The sequence below is a fragment of the Plectropomus leopardus genome, chromosome 14 (assembly GCF_026936395.1).
Source record: "Plectropomus leopardus strain MGB_pleo_1.0 chromosome 14, ASM2693639v1, whole genome shotgun sequence".
In the NCBI taxonomy this organism is placed as follows: domain Eukaryota; kingdom Metazoa; phylum Chordata; class Actinopteri; order Perciformes; family Serranidae; genus Plectropomus; species Plectropomus leopardus.
This window is the reverse complement of record NC_142189.1, coordinates 4,230,001-4,251,600: the sequence shown is the minus strand read 5'-3', so window position 1 is coordinate 4,251,600 and position 21,600 is coordinate 4,230,001. Positions and strand designations below refer to the sequence as shown.

Genomic DNA, 21,600 nt, shown 5'->3' with positions numbered 1-21,600 from the left:
GTGTGTTACGCCACGCTATTTTAAGCAGTTTTCAGTTGTTTTCAGGTGTTTTTGGAAAATGTCATTTTTTGACTTTTTCGCCATACTATAGCCTTGCTTCTTGGGTCATTTTTTCAACATGCAAAATTAAGGTGTTTTGGGCAGTTTTTGAAAAGTTCTATGCTATGGCGTGTTACGCCACGCTATTTTAAGCAGTTTTCAGTTGTTTTCAGGTGTTTTTGGAAAATGTCATTTTTTGACTTTTTCGCCATACTATAGCCTTGCTTTTTGGGTCATTTTTTCAGCATGCAAAATTAAGGTGTTTTCAGCAGTTTTTGAAAATTTCTATGCTATGGCGTGTTTCGGCACGCTTTTGTATGCAGTTTTCAGTTGTTTTCAGGCATTTTTGGAAAATGTCATTTTTTGACTTTTTCGCCATACTATAGCCTTGCTTTTTGGGTCATTTTTTCAACATGCAAAATTAAGGTGTTTTCGGCCTTTATTGAAAATTTCTATGCTATGGCGTGTTTCGCCACGCTATTTCATGCAGTTTTCAGTTATTTTCAGGGGTTTTTTGAAATTGTCATTTTTTGACTTTTTCGCCATACTATAGCCTTGCTTCTTGGGTCAGTTTTTCAACATGCAAAATTAAGGTGTTTTCGGCAGTTTTTGAAAATTTCTATGCGATGGCGTGTTTCGGCATGCTATTTTATGCAGTTTTCAGTTGTTTTCAGGTGTTTTTGGAAAATGTCATTTTTTGACTTTTTTGCCATACTATAGCCTTGCTTTTTGGGTCATTTTTTCAACATGCAAAATTAAGGTGTTTTCGGACTTTATTGAAAATTTCTATGCTATGGCGTGTTTCGCCACGCTATTTCATGCAGTTTTCAGTCATTTTCAGGGGTTTTTGGAAAATGTCATTTTTTGACCTTTTCGCCATACTATAGCCTTGCTTCTTGGGTCATTTTTTCAACATGCAAAATTAAGGTGTTTTCGGAAGTTTTTGAAAAGTTCAATGCTATGGTGTGTTACGCCATGCTATTTTAAGCAGTTTTCAGTTGTTTTCAGGTGTTTTTGGAAAATGTCATTTTTTGACTTTTTCGCCATACTATAGCCTTGCTTCTTGGGTCATTTTTTCAACATGCAAAATTAAGGTGTTTTGGGCAGTTTTTGAAAAGTTCTATGCTATGGCGTGTTTCGGCATGCTATTTTAAGCAGTTTTCAGTTGTTTTCAGGTGTTTTTGGAAAATGTCATTTTTTGACTTTTTTGCCATACTATAGCCTTGCTTTTTGGGTCATTTTTTCAACATGCAAAATTAAGGTGTTTTCGGACTTTATTGAAAATTTCTATGCTATGGCGTGTTTCGCCACGCTATTTTATGCAGTTTTTAGTCATTTTCAGGGGTTTTTGGAAAATGTCATTTTTTGACCTTTTCGCCATACTATAGCCTTGCTTCTTGGGTCATTTTTTCAACATGCAAAATTAACCCTCTACTGCACACAATTTGATGGTACATGATAAAAATGATTCCACATTATTTCTTGGTTCATTTTGGGACACTTTATTGATAAAACTCATTTTTTATTTTTTGTGACCCCCTCATTCCAAAATATTTTTTCGTTGCCTGAGGGCCACATCGTGCAACAATGGTACAAAATCAAAGAGAAAACTCTGAACTCATTTGTTATAAAACAATACTCAGAGAACAATACAACACCAAACAATCTTTTAGAAAAGTCAACAAATAACTAAACAAAAAGCAAAAAACCCAACTGAAACATATTTACATATTTCATTTGATACAGCCGTAGGTTTCATGTATCATCATTTCATGTATGCATTGTGCCACGTCACATTCTCCATGTGATCAGATTTTATTCAGTGTGGAACTTTAAAAAACAGTTCTTGTCTGCTGTGAAGCAGAGGTGTGTGCTGCACTTTCTGCACATGACTTTGGGTGTTCCTGGGCAACCAGGAACCCTGCATCTCCCCTTTTTGTCACACATGACTGGCCAGTGTGCGGTACTGTCCAAGCGGACATCCTGGTTTGGGATGGGAGCTGTGTGGCCCTGCTTCTTTCTCTTCTCCTCATACTGTTGGGAAATCCCACCACTGATTCGCCCTCTCTTCCTGACATCTTTCTTGGATTTGCACCGACTGTGTGCAATTTGGGCCTTGAAAGCATAGAGGCGCATGTAGTCACTTCTTGTCATTCCATTGTCAGTGCAATCCCGTCTGTAGAGGAGCCAAGAGGTCACCACTGCCATATCTATGAAGTGAAAGACAAGACGGTGGTACCACTTCTTTGACCTGATGTTGGTGCGATACAAAGCAATCAGTGAATCCAACAAGTCAACACCTCCCATGTGCTGAATGTATGTGGATCTTTTTGTTGCTTTTTGGGTCATTTTTTCAACATGCAAAATTAAGGTGTTTTCGGCAGTTTTTGAAAATTTCTATGCTATGGCGTGTTACGCCACGCTATTTTATGCAGTTTTCAGTTGTTTTCAGGTGTTTCTGGAAAATGTCATTTTTTGACTTTTTCGCCATACTATAGCCTTGCTTTTTGGGTCATTTTTTCAACATGCAAAATTAAGGTGTTTTCGGCAGTTTTTGAAAATTTCTATGCTATGGTGTGTTTTGGCCACGCTATTTTATGCAGTTTTCAGTTGTTTTCAGGCATTTTTGGAAAATGTCATTTTTTGACTTTTTCGCCATACTATAGCCTTGCTTTTTGGGTCATTTTTTCAACATGCAAAATTAAGGTGTTTTCAGCAGTTTTTGAAAATTTCTATGCTATGGCGTGTTTTGGCACGCTATTTTATGCAGTTTTCAGTTGTTTTTAGGTGTTTTTGGAAAATGTCATTTTTTGACTTTTTCGCCATACTATAGCCTTGCTTCTTGGGTCATTTTTTCAACATGCAAAATTAAGGTGTTTTCGGAAGTTTTTGAAAAGTTCAATGCTATGGTGTGTTACGCCACGCTATTTTAAGCAGTTTTCAGTTGTCTTCAGGTGTTTTTGGAAAATGTCATTTTTTGACTTTTTCGCCTTGCTTCTTGGGTCATTTTTTCAACATGCAAAATTAAGGTGTTTTCGGAAGTTTTTGAAAATTTCTATGCTATGGCGTGTTTCGGCACGCTATTTTATGCAGTTTTCAGTTGTTTTTAGGTGTTTCTGGAAAATGTCATTTTTGGACTTTTTCGCCATACTATAGCCTTGCTTTTAGGATCATTTTTTCAGCATGCAAAATTAAGGTGTTTTCGGAAGTTTTTGAAAATTTCTATGCTATGGTGTGTTTCGGCACGCTTTTGTATGCAGTTTTCAGTTGTTTTTAGGTGTTTTTGGAAAATGTCATTTTTTGACTTTTTCGCCATACTATAGCCTTGCTTCTTGGGTCATTTTTTCAACATGCAAAATTAAGGTGTTTTCGGAAGTTTTTGAAAAGTTCAATGCTATGGTGTGTTACGCCACGCTATTTAAAGCAGTTTTCAGTTGTTTTCAGGTGTTTTTGGAAAATGTCATTTTTGGACTTTTTTGCCATACTATAGCCTTGCTTTTTGGGTCATTTTTTCAGCATGCAAAATTAAGGTGTTTTCGGCAGTTTTTGAAAATTTCTATGCTATGGTGTGTTTTGGCCATGCTATTTTATGCAGTTTTCAGTTGTTTTTAGGTGTTTTTGGAAAATGTCATCTTTTGACTTTTTCGCCATACTATAGCCTTGCTTTTTGGGTCATTTTTTCAACATGCAAAATTAAGGTGTTTTCGGAAGTTTTTGAAAATTTCTATGCTATGGCGTGTTACGCCACGCTATTTTATGCAGTTTTCAGTTGTTTTCAGGTGTTTTTGGAAAATGTCATTTTTGGACTTTTTCGCCATACTATAGCCTTGCTTTTTGGGTCATTTTTTGAACGTGCAAAATTAAGGTGTTTTCATCAGTTTTTGAAAATTTCTATGCTATGGCATGTTTCGCCATGCTATTTCATGCAGTTTTCAGTTATTTTCAGGTGTTTTTGGAAAATGTCATTTTTGGACTTTTTCGCCATACTATAGCCTTGCTTTTTGGGTCATTTTTTCAACATGCAAAATTAAGGTGTTTTCATCAGTTTTTGAAAATTTCTATGCTATGGCGTGTTTCGCCATGCTATTTCATGCAGTTTTCAGTTATTTTCAGGTGTTTTTGGAAAATGTCATTTTTTGACTTTTTCGCCATACTATAGCCTTGCTTTTTGGGTCATTTTTTCAACATGCAAAATTAAGGTTTTTTCGGCCTTTATTTAAAATTTCTATGCTATGGCGTGTTTCGGAACGCTTTTGTATGCAGTTTTCAGTTGTTTTTAGGTGTTTTTGGAAAATGTCATTTTTTGATTTTTTCGCCATACTATAGCCTTGCTTCTTGGGTCATTTTTTCAACATGCAAAATTAAGGTGTTTTCGGAAGTTTTTGAAAATTTCTATGCTATGGCGTGTTACGCCACGCTATTTTATGCAGTTTTCAGTTGTTTTCAGGTGTTTTTGGAAAATGTCATTTTTTGACTTTTTCGCCATACTATAGCCTTGCTTTTTGGGTCATTTTTTCAACATGCAAAATTAAGGTGTTTTCATCAGTTTTTGAAAATTTCTATGCTATGGCGTGTTTCGCCATGCTATTTCATGCAGTTTTCAGTTATTTTCAGGTGTTTTTGGAAAATGTCATTTTTGGACTTTTTCGCCATACTATAGCCTTGCTTTTTGGGTCATTTTTTCAGCATGCAAACTAAAGGTGTTTTCGGCAGTTTTTGAACATTTCTATGCTATGGCGTCTTGCGACACGCTATTTTATGCAGTTTTCAATGGTTAACAGGCGTTTTTGGAAAATGTCATTTTTGGACTTTTTCGCCATACTATAGCCTTGCTTTTTGGGTCATTTTTTCAACATGCAAAATTAAGGTTTTTTCGGCCTTTATTTAAAATTTCTATGCTATGGCGTGTTTCGGCATGCTATTTTATGCAGTTTTCAGTTGTTTTTAGGTGTTTTTGGAAAATGTCATTTTTTGACTTTTTCGCCATACTATAGCCTTGCTTCTTGGGTCATCTTTTCAACATGCAAAATTAAGGTGTTTTCGGCAGTTTCTGAAAATTTCTATGCTATGGCGTGTTACGCCACGCTATTTTATGCAGTTTTCAGTTGTTTTCAGGTGTTTTTAGAAAATGTCATTTTTTGACTTTTTCGCCATACTATAGCCTTGCTTTTTGGGTCATTTTTTCAACATGCAAAATTAAGGTTTTTTCTGCCTTTATTTAAAATTTCTATGCTATGGCGTGTTTCGGCACGCTTTTGTATGCAGTTTTCAGTTGTTTTTAGGTGTTTTTGGAAAATGTCATTTTTTGACTTTTTTGCCATACTATAGCCTTGCTTCTTGGGTCATTTTTTCAACATGCAAAATTAAGGTGTTTTCGGAAGTTTTTGAAAATTTCTACGCTATGGCGTGTTATGCCACGCTATTTTATGCAGTTTTCAGTTGTTTTCAGGTGTTTTTGGAAAATGTCATTTTTTGACTTTTTCGCCATACTATAGCCTTGCTTCTTGGGTCATTTTTTCAGCATGCAAAATTAAGGTGTTTTCGGAAGTTTTTGAAAATTTCTATGCTATGGCGTGTTTCGCCATGCTATTTCATGCAGTTTTCAGTTATTTTCAGGTGTTTTTGGAAAATGTCATTTTTTGACTTTTTCGCCATACTATAGCCTTGCTTTTTGGGTCATTTTTTCAACATGCAAAATTAAGGTTTTTTCGGCCTTTATTTAAAATTTCTATGCTATGGCGTGTTTCGGAACGCTTTTGTATGCAGTTTTCAGTTGTTTTTAGGTGTTTTTGGAAAATGTCATTTTTTGATTTTTTCGCCATACTATAGCCTTGCTTCTTGGGTCATTTTTTCAACATGCAAAATTAAGGTGTTTTCGGAAGTTTTTGAAAATTTCTATGCTATGGCGTGTTACATACGCTATTTTATGCAGTTTTCAGTTGTTTTCAGGTGTTTTTGGAAAATGTCATTTTTTGACTTTTTCGCCATACTATAGCCTTGCTTTTTGGGTCATTTTTTCAACATGCAAAATTAAGGTGTTTTCATCAGTTTTTGAAAATTTCTATGCTATGGCGTGTTTCGCCATGCTATTTCATGCAGTTTTCAGTTATTTTCAGGTGTTTTTGGAAAATGTCATTTTTGGACTTTTTCGCCATACTATAGCCTTGCTTTTTGGGTCATTTTTTCAGCATGCAAAATTAAGGTTTTTTCGGCCTTTATTTAAAATTTCTATGCTATGGCGTGTTTCGGCATGCTATTTTATGCAGTTTTCAGTTGTTTTTAGGTGTTTTTGGAAAATGTCATTTTTTGACTTTTTCGCCATACTATAGCCTTGCTTCTTGGGTCATCTTTTCAACATGCAAAATTAAGGTGTTTTCGGAAGTTTCTGAAAATTTCTATGCTATGGCGTGTTACGCCACGCTATTTTATGCAGTTTTCAGTTGTTTTCAGGTGTTTTTAGAAAATGTCATTTTTGGACTTTTTCGCCATACTATAGCCTTGCTTTTTGGGTCATTTTTTCAACATGCAAAATTAAGGTTTTTTCTGCCTTTATTTAAAATTTCTATGCTATGGCGTGTTTCGGCACGCTTTTGTATGCAGTTTTCAGTTGTTTTTAGGTGTTTTTGGAAAATGTCATTTTTTGACTTTTTTGCCATACTATAACCTTGCTTCTTGGGTCATTTTTTCAACATGCAAAATTAAGGTGTTTTCGGAAGTTTTTGAAAATTTCTACGCTATGGCGTGTTACGCCACGCTATTTTATGCAGTTTTCAGTTGTTTTCAGGTGTTTTTGGAAAATGTCATTTTTTGACTTTTTCGCCATACTATAGCCTTGCTTCTTGGGTCATTTTTTCAACATGCAAAATTAAGGTGTTTTCGGAAGTTTTTGAAAATTTCTATGCTATGGCGTGTTACGCCACGCTATTTTATGGAGTTTTCAGTTGTTTTCAGGCATTTTTGGAAAATGTCATTTTTGGACTTTTTCGCCATACTATAGCCTTGTTTCTTGGGTCATTTTTTCAACATGCAAAATTAAGGTTTTTTCGGCAGTTTTTGAACATTTCTATGCTATGGCGTCTTGCGACACGCTATTTTATGCAGTTTTCAATGGTTAACAGGCGTTTTTGGAAAATTTCATTTTTGTACTTTTTCGCCATACTATAGCCTTGCTTTTTGGGTCATTTTTTCAACATGCAAAATTAAGTTTTTTTCTGCCTTTATTTAAAATTTCTATGCTATGGCGTGTTTCGGCACGCTTTTGTATGCAGTTTTCAGTTGTTTTTAGGTGTTTTTGGAAAATGTCATTTTTTGACTTTTTCGCCATACTATAGCCTTGCTTCTTGGGTCATTTTTTCAACATGCAAAATTAAGGTGTTTTCGGAAGTTTTTGAAAATTTCTATGCTATGGCGTGTTACGCCACGCTATTTTATGCAGTTTTCAGTTGTTTTCAGGTGTTTTTGGAAAATGTCATTTTTGGACTTTTTCGCCATACTATAGCCTTGCTTTTTGGGTCATTTTTTGAACGTGCAAAATTAAGGTGTTTTCATCAGTTTTTGAAAATTTCTATGCTATGGCATGTTTCGCCATGCTATTTCATGCAGTTTTCAGTTATTTTCAGGTGTTTTTGGAAAATGTCATTTTTGGACTTTTTCGCCATACTATAGCCTTGCTTTTTGGGTCATTTTTTCAACATGCAAAATTAAGGTGTTTTCATCAGTTTTTGAAAATTTCTATGCTATGGCGTGTTTCGCCATGCTATTTCATGCAGTTTTCAGTTGTTTTCAGGCATTTTTGGAAAATGTCATTTTTGGACTTTTTCGCCATACTATAGCCTTGCTTCTTGGGTCATTTTTTCAACATGCAAAATTAAGGTTTTTTCGGCAGTTTTTGAACATTTCTATGCTATGGCGTCTTGCGACACGCTATTTTATGCAGTTTTCAATGGTTAACAGGCGTTTTTGGAAAATTTCATTTTTGTACTTTTTCGCCATACTATAGCCTTGCTTTTTGGGTCATTTTTTCAACATGCAAAATTAAGGTTTTTTCTGCCTTTATTTAAAATTTCTATGCTATGGCGTGTTTCGGCACGCTTTTGTATGCAGTTTTCAGTTGTTTTTAGGTGTTTTTGGAAAATGTCATTTTTTGACTTTTTCGCCATACTATAGCCTTGCTTCTTGGGTCATTTTTTCAACATGCAAAATTAAGGTGTTTTCGGAAGTTTTTGAAAATTTTTATGCTATGGCGTGTTACGCCATACGTTATTTTATTTTATGCAGTTTTCAGTTGTTTTCAGGTGTTTTTGGAAAATGTCATTTTTGGACTTTTTCGCCATACTATAGCCTTGCTTTTTGGGTCATTTTTTGAACGTGCAAAATTAAGGTGTTTTCATCAGTTTTTGAAAATTTCTATGCTATGGCATGTTTCGCCATGCTATTTCATGCAGTTTTCAGTTATTTTCAGGTGTTTTTGGAAAAGGTCATTTTTGGACTTTTTCGCCATACTATAGCCTTGCTTTTTGGGTCATTTTTTCAACATGCAAAATTAAGGTGTTTTCATCAGTTTTTGAAAATTTCTATGCTATGGCGTGTTTCGCCATGCTATTTCATGCAGTTTTCAGTTATTTTCAGGTGTTTTTGGAAAATGTCATTTTTGGACTTTTTCGCCATACTATAGCCTTGCTTCTTGGGTCATTTTTTCAACATGCAAAATTAAGGTGTTTTCGGAAGTTTTTGAAAATTTCTATGCTATGGCGTGTTACGCCACGCTATTTTATGGAGTTTTCAGTTGTTTTCAGGTGTTTTTGGAAAATGTCATTTTTGGACTTTTTCGCCATACTATAGTCTTGCTTTTTGGGTCATTTTTTCAACATGCAAAATTAAGGTTTTTTTGGCAGTTTTTGAAAATTTCTATGCTATGGTGTGTTTTGGCCACGCTATTTTATGCAGTTTTCAGTTGTTTTCAGGTGTTTTTGGAAAATGTCATCTTTTGACTTTTTCGCCATACTATAGCCTTGCTTTTTGGGTCATTTTTTCAACATGCAAAATTAAGGTTTTTTCGGCCTTTATTGAAAATTTCTATGCTATGGCGTGTTTCGGCACGCTTTTGTATGCTGCTTTCAGTTGTTTTTAGGTGTTTTTGGAAAATGTCATTTTTGGACTTTTTCGCCATACTATAGCCTTGCTTTTTGGGTCATTTTTTCAACATGCAAAATTAAGGTTTTTTCTGCCTTTATTTAAAATTTCTATGCTATGGCGTGTTTCGGCACGCTTTTGTATGCAGTTTTCAGTTGTTTTTAGGTGTTTTTGGAAAATGTCATTTTTTGACTTTTTTGCCATACTATAGCCTTGCTTCTTGGGTCATTTTTTCAGCATGCAAAATTAAGGTGTTTTCGGCAGTTTTTGAAAATTTCTATGCTATGGCGTGTTTCGGCACGCTTTTGTATGCAGTTTTCAGTTGTTTTTAGGTGTTTTTGGAAAATGTCATTTTTTGACTTTTTTGCCATACTATAGCCTTGCTTCTTGGGTCATTTTTTCAGCATGCAAAATTAAGGTGTTTTCGGCAGTTTTTGAAAATTTCTATGCTATGGTGTGTTTTGGCCACGCTATTTTATGCAGTTTTCAGTTGTTTTCAGGTGTTTTTGGAAAATGTCATCTTTTGACTTTTTCGCCATACTATAGCCTTGCTTTTTGGGTCATTTTTTCAACATGCAAAATTAAGGTTTTTTCGGCCTTTATTTAAAATTTCTATGCTATGGCGTGTTTCGGCACGCTTTTGTATGCAGCTTCCAGTTGTTTTTAGGTGTTTTTGGAAAATGTCATTTTTTGACTTTTTCGCCATACTATAGCCTTGCTTCTTGGGTCATTTTTTCAACATGCAAAATTAAGGTGTTTTCGTCAGTTTTTAAAAAATTTCTATGCTATGGCGTGTTTCGCCATGCTATTTCATGCAGTTTTCAGTTATTTTCAGGGGTTTTTGGAAAATGTCATTTTTGGACTTTTTCGCCATACTATAGCCTTGCTTTTTGGGTCATTTTTTCAGCATGCAAAATAAAGGTGTTTTCGGCAGTTTTTGAACATTTCTATGCTATGGCGTCTTGCGACACGCTATTTTATGCAGTTTTCAATGGTTAACAGGCGTTTTTGGAAAATGTCATTTTTGTACTTTTTCGCCATACTATAGCCTTGCTTTTTGGGTCATTTTTTCAACATGCAAAATTAAGTTTTTTTCTGCCTTTATTTAAAATTTCTATGCTATGGCGTGTTTCGGCACGCTTTTGTATGCAGTTTTCAGTTGTTTTAGGTGTTTTTGGAAAATGTCATTTTTGACTTTTTGCCATACTATAGCCTTGCTTCTTGGGTCATTTTTTCAACATGCAAAATTAAGGTGTTTTCGGAAGTTTTTGAAAATTTCTACGCTATGGCGTGTTACGCCACGCTATTTTATGCAGTTTTCAGTTGTTTTCAGGTGTTTTTGGAAAATATCATTTTTGGACTTTTTTGCCATACTATAGCCTTGCTTCTTGGGTCATTTTTTCAACATGCAAAATTAAGGTTTTTTCGGCCTTTATTTAAAATTTCTATGCTATGGCGTCTTGCGACACGCTATTTTATGAAGTTTTCAATGGTTAACAGGCGTTTTTGGAAAATGTCATTTTTGGACTTTTTCGCCATACTATAGCCTTGCTTTTTGGGTCATTTTTTCAGCATGCAAAATTAAGGTGTTTTCGGCAGTTTTTGAAAATTTCTATGCTATGGTGTGTTTTGGCCACGCTATTTTATGCAGTTTTCAGTTGTTTTCAGGTGTTTTTGGAAAATGTCATCTTTTGACTTTTTCACCATACTATAGCCTTGCTTTTTGGGTCATTTTTTCAACATGCAAAATTAAGGTTTTTTCGGCCTTTATTTAAAATTTCTATGCTGTGGCGTGTTTCGGCACGCTTTTAGATGCAGCTTTCAGTTGTTTTTAGGTGTTTTTGGAAAATGTCATTTTTGGACTTTTTCGCCATACTATAGCCTTGCTTCTTGGGTCATTTTTTCAACATGCAAAATTAAGGTGTTTTCGGAAGTTTTTGAAAATTTCTATGCTATGGCGTGTTTCGCCATGCTATTTCATGCAGTTTTCAGTTATTTTCAGGGGTTTTTGGAAAATGTCATTTTTGGACTTTTTCGCCATACTATAGCCTTGCTTTTTGGGTCATTTTTTCAGCATGCAAAATAAAGGTGTTTTTGGCAGTTTTTGAACATTTCTATGCTATGGCGTCTTGCGACACGCTATTTTATGCAGTTTTCAATGGTTAACAGGCGTTTTTGGAAAATGTCATTTTTTGACTTTTTCGCCATACTATAGCCTTGCTTTTTGGGTCATTTTTTCAACATGCAAAATTAAGGTGTTTTCGGACTTTATTGAAAATTTCTATGCTATGACATGTTTCGCCACGCTATTTTATGCAGTTTTAAGTTGTTTTCAGGTGTTTTTGGAAAACGTCATTTTTTGACTTTTTCGCCATATTATAGCCTTGCTTTTTGGGTCATTTTTTCAACATGCAAAATTAAGGTGTTTTCGGAAGTTTTTGAAAAGTTCAATGCTATGGTGTCTTGCGACACGCTATTTCATGCAGTTTTCAGTTATTTTCAGGTGTTTTTGGAAAATGTCATTTTTTGACTTTTTCGCCATACTATAGCCTTGCTTTTTGGGTCATTTTTTCAACATGCAAAATTAAGGTGTTTTCGGCCTTTATTGAAAATTTCTATGCTATGGCGTGTTTTGGCACGCTATTTTAAACATTTTTCAGTTGTTTTCAGTTGTTTTCAGAAAATGTCATTTTTTGACTTTTTCGCCATACTATAGCCTTGCTTTTTGGGTCATTTTTTCAACATGCAAAATTAAGGTGTCTTCAGCCTTTATTGAAAATTTCTATGCTATGGCGTGTTTCGCCACGCTATTTTAAACATTTTGAGTTTTTCACCATACTATAGCCTTGCTTTTTGGGTCATTTTTTCAACATGCAAAATTAAGGTGTTTTCGGCCTTTATTGAAAATTTCTATGCTATGACGTGTTTCGGCACGCTATTTTGTGCAGTTTTAAGTTATTTTCAGGGGTTTTTGGAAAATGTCATTTTTTGACTTTTTCGCCATACTATAGCCTTGCTTTTTGGATCATTTTTTCAGCATGCAAAATTAAGGTTTTTTCGGCAGTTTTTGAACATTTCTATGCTATGGCGTCTTTCGGCATGCTATTTTATGCAGTTTTCAGTTGTTGTCAGGTGTTTTTGGAAAATGTCATTTTTGGACTTTTTCGCCATACTATAGCCTTGCTCTTTGGGTCATTTTTTCAACATGCAAAATTAAGGTTTTTTTTCGGCCTTTATTTAAAATTTCTATGCTATGGCGTGTTTCGCCACGCTATTTTAAACATTTTTCAGTTGTTTTCAGAAAATGTCATTTTTTGACTTTTTCGCCATGCTATAGCCTTGCTTCTTGGGTCATTTTTTCAACATGCAAAGTTAAGGTGTTTTCGGCAGTTTTTGAACATTTCTATGCTATGGCGTGTTTCGGCATGCTATTTTATGCAGTTTTCAGTTGTTTTTAGGTGTTTTTGGAAAATGTCATTTTTTGACTTTTTCGCCATACTATAGCCTTGCTTTTTGGGTCATTTTTTCAGCATGCAAAATTAAGGTGTTTTCGGAAGTTTTTGAAAAGTTCTATGCTATGGCGTCTTGCGACACGCTATTTTATGCAGTTTTCAATTGTTATCAGGTGTTTTTGGAAAATGTCATTTTTGGACTTTTTCACCATACAATAGCCTTGCTTTTTGGGTCATTTTTTCAACATGCAAAATTAAGGTGTTTTCGGACTTTATTGAAAATTTCTATGCTATGACGTGTTTCGCAACGCTATTTCATGCAGTTTTAAGTTATTTTCAGGTGTTTTTGGAAAATGTCATCTTTTGACTTTTTCGCCATACTATAGCCTTGCTTTTGGGGTCATTTTTTCAACATGCAAAATTAAGGTTTTTATCGGCCTTTATTTAAAATTTCTATGCTATGGCGTGTTTCGGCACGCTTTTGTATGCAGTTTTCAGTTGTTTTTAGGTGTTTTTGGAAAATGTCATTTTTTGACTTTTTCGCCATACTATAGCTACTATCGCCTACTATAGGGGTTTGCAAACCTCCATGAGCCTGGGAGCTGTGTTGTCTGGGGCTACTAGTACCTGGTCAGGTCTACCAAGGGAAAGTGGTCTCAGGAGAGGGGCAAGACTCAGAGTGTTTCAGAAACAACCATGATTAAATGGCGTCTTTGGGATGTGGGTACCTTGCCTGGTACGGGGTCACCAGCACCCTCTCTGGCGGGTAAGGAACCGGAGCTGGCACAGGAGGTTGAGAGGTACCAACTATATATAGTTGGGCTCACCTCCATGCATAGCACTGGTTCTGGAACCATACCCCTGGAGAGGGGCTGGATTCTCGCCTTTTCCAGAGTTTCCCAGGGTGAGAGGCGCCGGGCAGGTGTGGGATACTCACAAGCCCCCAGCTGAGTGCCTCTAAGTTGGAGTGTACCTCAGGGAATGAGAGGGTCACCTAGATGCGACTAAGAGTCGCAGAGCTGAGGTCTCTGACTGTTGTGTGCGCATATGCACCCAACCTCAGTTCAGAGTACCCGGCTTCTTGGAGTCTCTGGGCGGTGCCCTGGAAAGGGTGACGACTGGTGACTCTATAGTTCTTCTGGAGGATTTCAACGCTCACATGGGCAATGACGGAGAAACCCAGAGGGGCGTGATTGGGAGGCACACCACACAAAGCACCATTCGAGCTAAACCTGAGTGGTGTTTTGTTATTGGACTTCTGTGCCAGTCATGGCCCCTGTCCGCCAGATCTTTAACTCATGCCTTTGTGCATCGCGGGGGAGGTTGGGGACATGGAATCCGAGTGGTCCTTGTTCAAAACCTCCATTGTAGAGACGGCTGCAAGAAGTTGTGGTCAGAAGGTTGTCAGTTCCTTGTCGTAGCGGTAACCAGAGAACCGGCTGGTGGACACCAGCTGTGAAGGAGGCTGTCAGGCTGAAGGAGGAGGCCTACCAGGCTGTTGGCCCGGGGGTCTCCGATAACAGCAGACAGGTACTTGTTGGCCAGAAGGGCTGCAGCGGAGGAAGTCTTCAAAGCAAAAACTTGGATGTGGGAAGGGTTCGGGAAGCCATGGAGGAGGACTTTCGGTCGGCCTCAAGGAAGTTCTGACAAACCTTGAGAAGTCTCCAAAAGGTGAAGCAGGGCTTGTCTCAGGCTGTCCTCAATAGGAGAGGAGAACAGCTGACCCGGACCGGGGATATTGTCGAATGGTGGAAGAAACACTTTGAGGAACTCCTGAAGCCTGCCTTCACGTCCTCCGTGGAGGACGCAGAGTCTGAAGACTTGGGGGAACCTTCATCCATATCCCTGGCATCCCTGATGTCACTAAGGGAAGTTAAAAAGCTCCGCAGTGGCAAGGCGCCTGGTGTGGATGAGATTCACCCTGATTCGCCCTGAGATGCAATGTTGGTTGACACGCCTGTTCAGTGTCGCATTGAGGTTGGGTATGGTGCCTGTGGAGTGGCACACCGGGGTGGTGGTATCCATTTTCAAAAAGGGGGACTGGAGGGTGTGCTCCAATTATCAGGGTATCACACTACTCAGTCTCCCAGGGAAAGTCTACCCCAGGGTGCTGGAAAGGAGGCTCCATCCGACTGTCGAACCTAAGATTCAGAGGGAACAATGCGGGTTCTGTCCGGGCCGTGGTCCAGGGCCTGTTAATCCCCAGCACCATACCGTACCCCTTCCTCCCCGCAGCCCCGGTATGGTTTGGGGACATCAGAATTGCGTCTCTGCTCTTTGCAAATGATGTGGTTCTGTTGGCTCCATCACACCTTGACCTCCAGCATGCAGTGGGGCAGTTTGCAGCCAAGTGTGAAGCAGTCGGGATCAGAGTCAGCAAATCCAAATCTGAAGCCATGGCTCTCTGCCGGAGAACGTTGGACTGTTCCCTCTGGGTGGGGAATGAGTTGCTGCAACCAAGCGAGGAGTTTAAGTATGTCGGGGTCTTGTTCACGAGTAAGGGTAGAACGTACCGTGAGATGGACAAACGGTGTGGTGCGGTTGATGCAGGAGTTCCATTGGACTGTCGTGGTGAAGAAGGAGCTGAGCCAGAAGGTGAAGCTCTTGATTTTCCAGTTCCAATCCTCACCTATGGTCATGAGCTGTAGGTAGTGACCAAAAGAATGAGATTGCGGATACAAGCGATGGAGATGAGCTTCCTCCTGAGGGTGGCTGGGCTCAGCCGTAGAGATAGGGTCAGGAGCTCGGACATCCGGGAGGAGTTCCTAGTAGAGCCGCTTCTCCTTTGCGTCGAAAGGGGCCAGTTGAGGTGGTTCAGGCATCTGATCAGCATCAGATCAGTCCTCTGGGCACATCCTACTGGTAGGAGGCACTGGGACAGACCCAGAACAGGCTGGAGGGAAAACATATCTCATCGGGCCTGGGAACGCCTTGGGGTCCCCCAGGAGGAGCTAGAAAGCTGGAAAGAGGGACACCTGGAGTGCTCTGCTTAGCCTGCTGCCCCCACGACCCGGACTCAGATAAGCAGACGAAAATGGAAGGATGGATTGATGGATACAGTATTGTTTTTTGGGTCATTTTTTTGACATGCCATATTCTATGCCATGGCATGTCCTGGCATGCTATTTTATGCAGTTTTCAGCAGTTTTTGGGACATGTCATTTTTTGATATTTTTCGCCATATCAACTGCATAAAATAGTGTGCCAGGACACGCCATGGCATAGAATGTTGCAAAAAAAGGCCAAAAACACCATAATATGGCATGTCAAAAAATGGCCCAAAAAGTAATACAGCTGAAAACCACATAAAACCACCTAAAAGAGCACGTAGACATGCCATAACATAGAATGTTGCAAAAACGACCAATAACACCATGTTTTGTTTGACACATGACACAAACACACATGACACAAAATGCCATACTATAGTATGTCAAAAAATGTCATGTCCCAAAAACAGCTGAAAACCACATAAAATTGCATGCAGAGACACACCATAGCACAGCATGTTGCAAAAACAAATTAAAACAACTTAATATGGCACATTGAAAAAACAATCAAAAATGCCACACTATATAGTATGGCGAAAAGTGTCAAAATATGACATGACCCCAAAACAGCTGCAAACCACATAAAATAGTATGCTGAGACACGCCATAAGATAGAATGTTGCAAAAACACAGCAAAACGCAATTATAGCATTTTGAAAAAACAACCGAAAATGTCTACATATAACTAGACTATGGCTAAAAATGTCAAAATATGACATGTCAAAAAAACAGCTGAAAATCACATAAAGCCACCTAAAACCGCATGTAGAGACACCCCATAGCATAACATGGTGCAAAAACACCATAATATAGCATGTCGAAAAAACCATACAATAGTTTGGCGGAAAATGTAAAAATATGACATGTACAAAAAAACAGCTGAAAACAGCTGAAAACCATGTAAATCAGCATGCCAAGACATGCCATAGCAAAGGATGTTGCAAAAAACGCAAAAACACCATGAAATAGCACTTCGAAAAAGCAACCAAAAATTGCATACTATAGTATGGCGAAAAATGTCAAAATATGACATTTCCCAAAAACAGCTGACAACTAGAGAAAATAGCATGTCAAGATAACGTAAAGCAGCCTCACAGGTAAATGAGATAGATATCAGTGATAACTAAGTCAATCCATATTTGGTCACTTTTTATTGCACGATTCAACAGATGTGAGATCCTGCGCAAAAGTGTTTCAGCACTGCATCAAGAAAAAAACAAACAAACAAAAAAAAAAACATACAATGTCAGAGAAATTGTATGATATTTACAATAGATGCATCACTATTACCACTTATACATTATGTACATATTAGTCTCTGGTTTACTATGACAGTAGTTACAGAATGAAACCCCTACGCACACATTACACTTCAGCTCTACAGGGAATTACAGTGCTTACAAAAATAACTGGCTGGACTACATTCACTCAACACAACGTCAAAGTTAGGATACATACAAAGTCAAAAATACTCATACAAGACTTGCTGCATCTGACATGTCTCATTCATACACTCTGGGGAAAAATGAAAACTAAAAAAAAAAAAAAAAGGTGCTGTTACAAAAAAAAAAAAAGGCCTCCTGTTGTGTTGTACAACTCAAAAGTGTTTTTTGGAGATGTTTTTGAGGAGAAAAGAAGCACAAATAGTGGCTTTATGATAGAACGGCCTTCTGTTAGAAGAGATTCAGACGGTAAGACGATTAACAGTTTTATGAATGTCATGTTAAATCTAAAGGCAAAGAACTGTTTTCAGTGTGCTGAAAAAAACCCAAAAACCTCAGTCAATCCAAGAGAGGGACTGATGACACCAATTCTTCAAAACACTGTGTTAACGGAGACTTTAAAGATGAAATTTCAGACAATAACCACAGCTAACCTGGTAAAGAAGGGCCAGTTTTTGTGTCCCCCAAATAATTTTCTTTTTGAGTTGTGCCATGAATCACACATATGATGTTTGTCAATTAAAAAAAAAAAAGTCATAAAACTGCTGTAGTTTAAGTCTGTGAAAATACACAATTAGAAAAATGATACTACAACAAACTTGGACTTTCTTGACTTGCAAAAACGATCTTTAAATTTGACAAAAATCATATGGTTTCAATGTCATATCAAGGTCCCATGGGGGACACTGGTAGGGGAGGACTTGTCCTCTCTATGGTGGCCATTTCTGGACATTTCAGACTCACTTTGTAAGTCTCAGCTCTGCAGGTTTAGACTTGGCTCCAGTCTAAAGCCCCATGTCCACCAAAGCGTATGTTTTTTTTTTTTAAGCTGAAACCGCCATGCAGTCCTCAGGAAACACCCAGCTGGGAGCGTTTCAAGTGTTTGTTCAAAAGAGAAATTTTGATTGCGTCTGGTTGCTATGATGCGTGACATCCTCAGAAGTTAACATGTCGACAGGGTAGAGTTTGCTCCTCCATTAGGACTGTATGACTGAAGTGACTGAAAAGCGCAGTGTTTGAAACAAAAGTTACGTAATTTTCAAATCTCGGTGCTCTGACGAAGAAAAAAAAAGAAGAAAGAACAGCAGCAGAATAGACATGGAGCAGCTCGTTGTGCTGCTGGTGTTTGTAGATCAGCGTGAATTATGCAGCGCTACCACTGCAAAGCTTTAAAATTAAAAAAAACTAGCCTCCGAAAAAACACTTTGGTGGATACGGGGCTTAACAGACTTCAGGCTCAGAACCTTCAAATGTACAGGATGTGCTGGTTGTAAAGAGAATTCACATCTGTATCAATAACATAATAATGCGTATTTCTTACATTGACCCAAAAAGTTAAAGTGAAAACCTTTAAATAATGTTTGCTTTTGAATAACAGATGATGTAAATGCTATTTATCGGAGTCGAAAACTGCTAATTATAGTAACTGCGACTCTAAATGAAGGCAGCATTTGCAATGCAGGTAGTGGAAGTACGGCAGAGGTTTAACAAGTGCAGCTGGAGCTCAAAGACCACTGAGGGTCATTAAAGAGTCCTAAATTGGCCACCATACTCTGCAGTTTTGTTTACCCTCCTTGTGTTGCTTCATGTCAAGTACAAATATGAAAAATCAACCAAAATGGGAGTCACAAGACGTTAGCCAGTGTACTGTTACAACGTGTTAAACAACAAGCAGGATGCAGTTTGAGACTAAAAACCTCCTGAGGATTAAAACAGCTGAGATGAGTCTTTAAAACCTCAGCTACAGATGAACTACTCAAGTTTACGGAGTTTGTTGTCAGTAAAAAAAATCCAGCAGGCTGATACTGAAAGGCCCTTAAAAGTGTGAATCAGCATGATGTGCATTATTTAAACATAAAAATCTTTGCACCTCAATTTTCAGATACTAAAATAAAAACAGCATTTTTAAGGTTAGGACTGAAAACGTAGAAAAAACGTCCAGAAAATCGCACTTATTCCTTCATTTATCTGGTTTAGCACCGAGCATTAAAGACCTATAAACCTCCCAGTAGTGTTTTTAAGTCAGACGGCAGTTTAAGAGCGCTCTCTGCTTAATACTTTCCGTAACCGCTCGCTCTCTGGACAGGCAGGTAGATAAATGGTTTGTGGCGCCATCGTTCAGCATCCTGATACCCAAGAAAAAGAAAAAAAATTTACTTGAATCTAAACTGAGCTAAAACAAAATAACAGGTTGTAAAACAGCAAATGAACGTCTAAAGTTAAATGTAACCTATGGCTACAACAGAAGTAAAGAGGTCGTCTGAGGCCTATCCATAGTGTCTTGGTGTTTCCATATTACATCTGGCATATATATACTATATATAAAAATAAAAGCAATCCATTTGGCAACCTGTTTGATGTTTCACACTACTCCAGTAATCATAATTTTGGTCTTTGATATAAACATATATAGATATAGCTATAAAACTCTGATGTTCAAGATCATCTGTGTTGAGTGACGGGGGGCTGAGAGAGATTCAAGTTAGCAGACGGTGACGCGGCTGCTCAGGTTTACTTCAGTTTCTTTTCTGCAGAAACCAGCTGGTTTCTTTTGTTATTCTAAAATTAAAAGACAAAACAAAAAATTCAAAGGCTGTTTGTTTGGTGGAAGAACGAGTTGAAATCCACCAGCAGAAGCTTCCTGACCTGTGCTTGCTCTGCTGCTTTGTGCTTTACCACAGATGGTTCGCCTCAGTGCAGACAAGTTAAAAAAATAAAAAATAAAAAAAAGACCTGAAAATGTTTAAAAATAAGAAACGTTTGAGCGGCGAGCATGTGAGAGATCAGCGGCTTTCCCTGATGAGGATGTACAGTGCTTTGATTTTTGTGATCTTGGAGACATAATGTGGGGTTTAGATTTGTTCATGAACGGGGAAGCAGGTGTCAGAGTCTGGTTTGGTCTTTTGGCTCTCTGAGGGGTCAAAGGTCACTTTCAGGCCTCTGCTGCTTTCCTCTTGGAGCCTTTTGTTTTGGCCCCGGCTCCCACCGCCTTCCTCAAGCCTTTAGGCGGACGGCCACCGATGGCCGCAGTAGTGGCGGTCATCATCGCCGCGTTTGTCTCCAAGTTGACGTCCTGATCCAGCTCCTCGTGCTCCAGACAGCACAGCTGTCCAGTGGGGGGCCAGAGACGCAGCGCCCCCTCCTGGTGAGCCTTGCAGAAGGAGTTGGGGCAGAGCTGGCAGAAAGCCTCTGAGTTTTTCCCGCAGACGTCACAGTGGTGCCAGGGGCAGTCCCAGCGGCCTGCAGGGAGCGAGGACGAGGAAGATGGACACAAAGTTAGAGGACGCAGCTGATCTGAGGTGAAAGGTGAAATAAACTCAAACACTGGACACAGGAAGAAAAACAACTCTATAAACTATAATAAAAAAATCAACTCCTTAAAATGTTCAATAAAATCTTGTACTCCTTATAGCTACAGCAGACACGCCCAAACTTTAAATATTTATACAAATTTACGCAATGTAATTAACTCAAAGAGCAGAAGGTTTTCGTACATATTTACAAGTTATAAATTCTTTACAATAAAAATCAATCAATTGAAAAGTCTTCTGGAGCGGCTAACTATCACTAAACTAAACAATATGCTGAAAATGCATTAAAATAACTTCATTTTTGAAATTAAAAATATTTAAAAATCTGTATTTTATGTAAAAGCTTTATTTTCATCAGGGTGTCTTCAGGTATCAGTTAGATTTGATGTTTCAGACATTTTCAAGATAATTCGGTATTCGGATAACCAATAACAATCTACAGCTGTTCTTCCAGATGCATGTTGGTGCATATCTGAGGTGCTGCAGCGTTGTATTTCGGGTGTTTCTTACCGAAGGGTCTCTTGGTGAGGTTCAGGCAGGACAGGTGATAAGCTTTGGTGCAGGTTTTCTTTCCACAGAGCACCAGCTGCCCTCCGTCCCCGCAGCGGAAACAGTCATCATCCGACTTTTTCTTTCCCTCAGTTTTCCTCTTTTTATACTTTCTCTTCAACCTTTTCCCTTTTGGCTCGGCTGTTTGGCCGTTTGAGTTCTGCGGAGGAGAGGTTGGGATGAAAGCTGGGTCGATTTAGATGTGATATTTATTCAGCTGAGCTGGTGAAACAAAATGTGCTCTTAAAAAGAGAAAATGCTCTTAAACTTCTGGAAACACCCAGACAGACAAAACCATGGTGCAGTTTATACAACAGTTTTTTTTTTTTTTGTTTTTTTTTTACACGGTTCTGCTGATTTGGGTAATTTCAGTTTAAATTTGATGATGAAACCACAACTCTGATCATAAAGCTCACCTTCGGCCGATCACCGAGAAACCCGCTGCAGTTTGGAGCACCGCAGCGACAGACGGTTTTTTCATTCCCGAGGCAGTCCAGGTTGTAGTTAAAGGTGAGCTCAGTCCCTGAAATACAAAATACATAATTATGAAAACACCTTTGGCTGAAATGATGACGTGTCCATCTCACACTTCTTCTAATAACTGTAATTATTATTTGAACTTGAG

General features: G+C 38.2%; 1 protein-coding gene across 3 annotated transcripts in view; it reads right to left on the bottom strand.

The window, feature by feature from the left end:
• Window positions 1-16,805: 16,805 nt before the first annotated feature.
• The window catches only part of nsd2 (nuclear receptor binding SET domain protein 2), a 20,541-nt gene continuing 15,746 nt past the window's right edge, over window positions 16,806-21,600 (bottom strand). For all 3 annotated transcript variants that reach the window (XM_042501091.2, XM_088087603.1, XM_088087602.1), the window contains exons 20-22: window positions 21,392-21,498; window positions 20,937-21,135; window positions 16,806-20,355 (exon numbers count right to left, since the gene is read on the bottom strand). In XM_042501091.2, coding sequence (XP_042357025.2) covers window positions 20,048-20,355; window positions 20,937-21,135; window positions 21,392-21,498 — 614 coding nt within the window. In that variant the 3' untranslated portion in view covers window positions 16,806-20,047. The remainder of the gene's footprint in view (window positions 20,356-20,936; window positions 21,136-21,391; window positions 21,499-21,600) is intronic.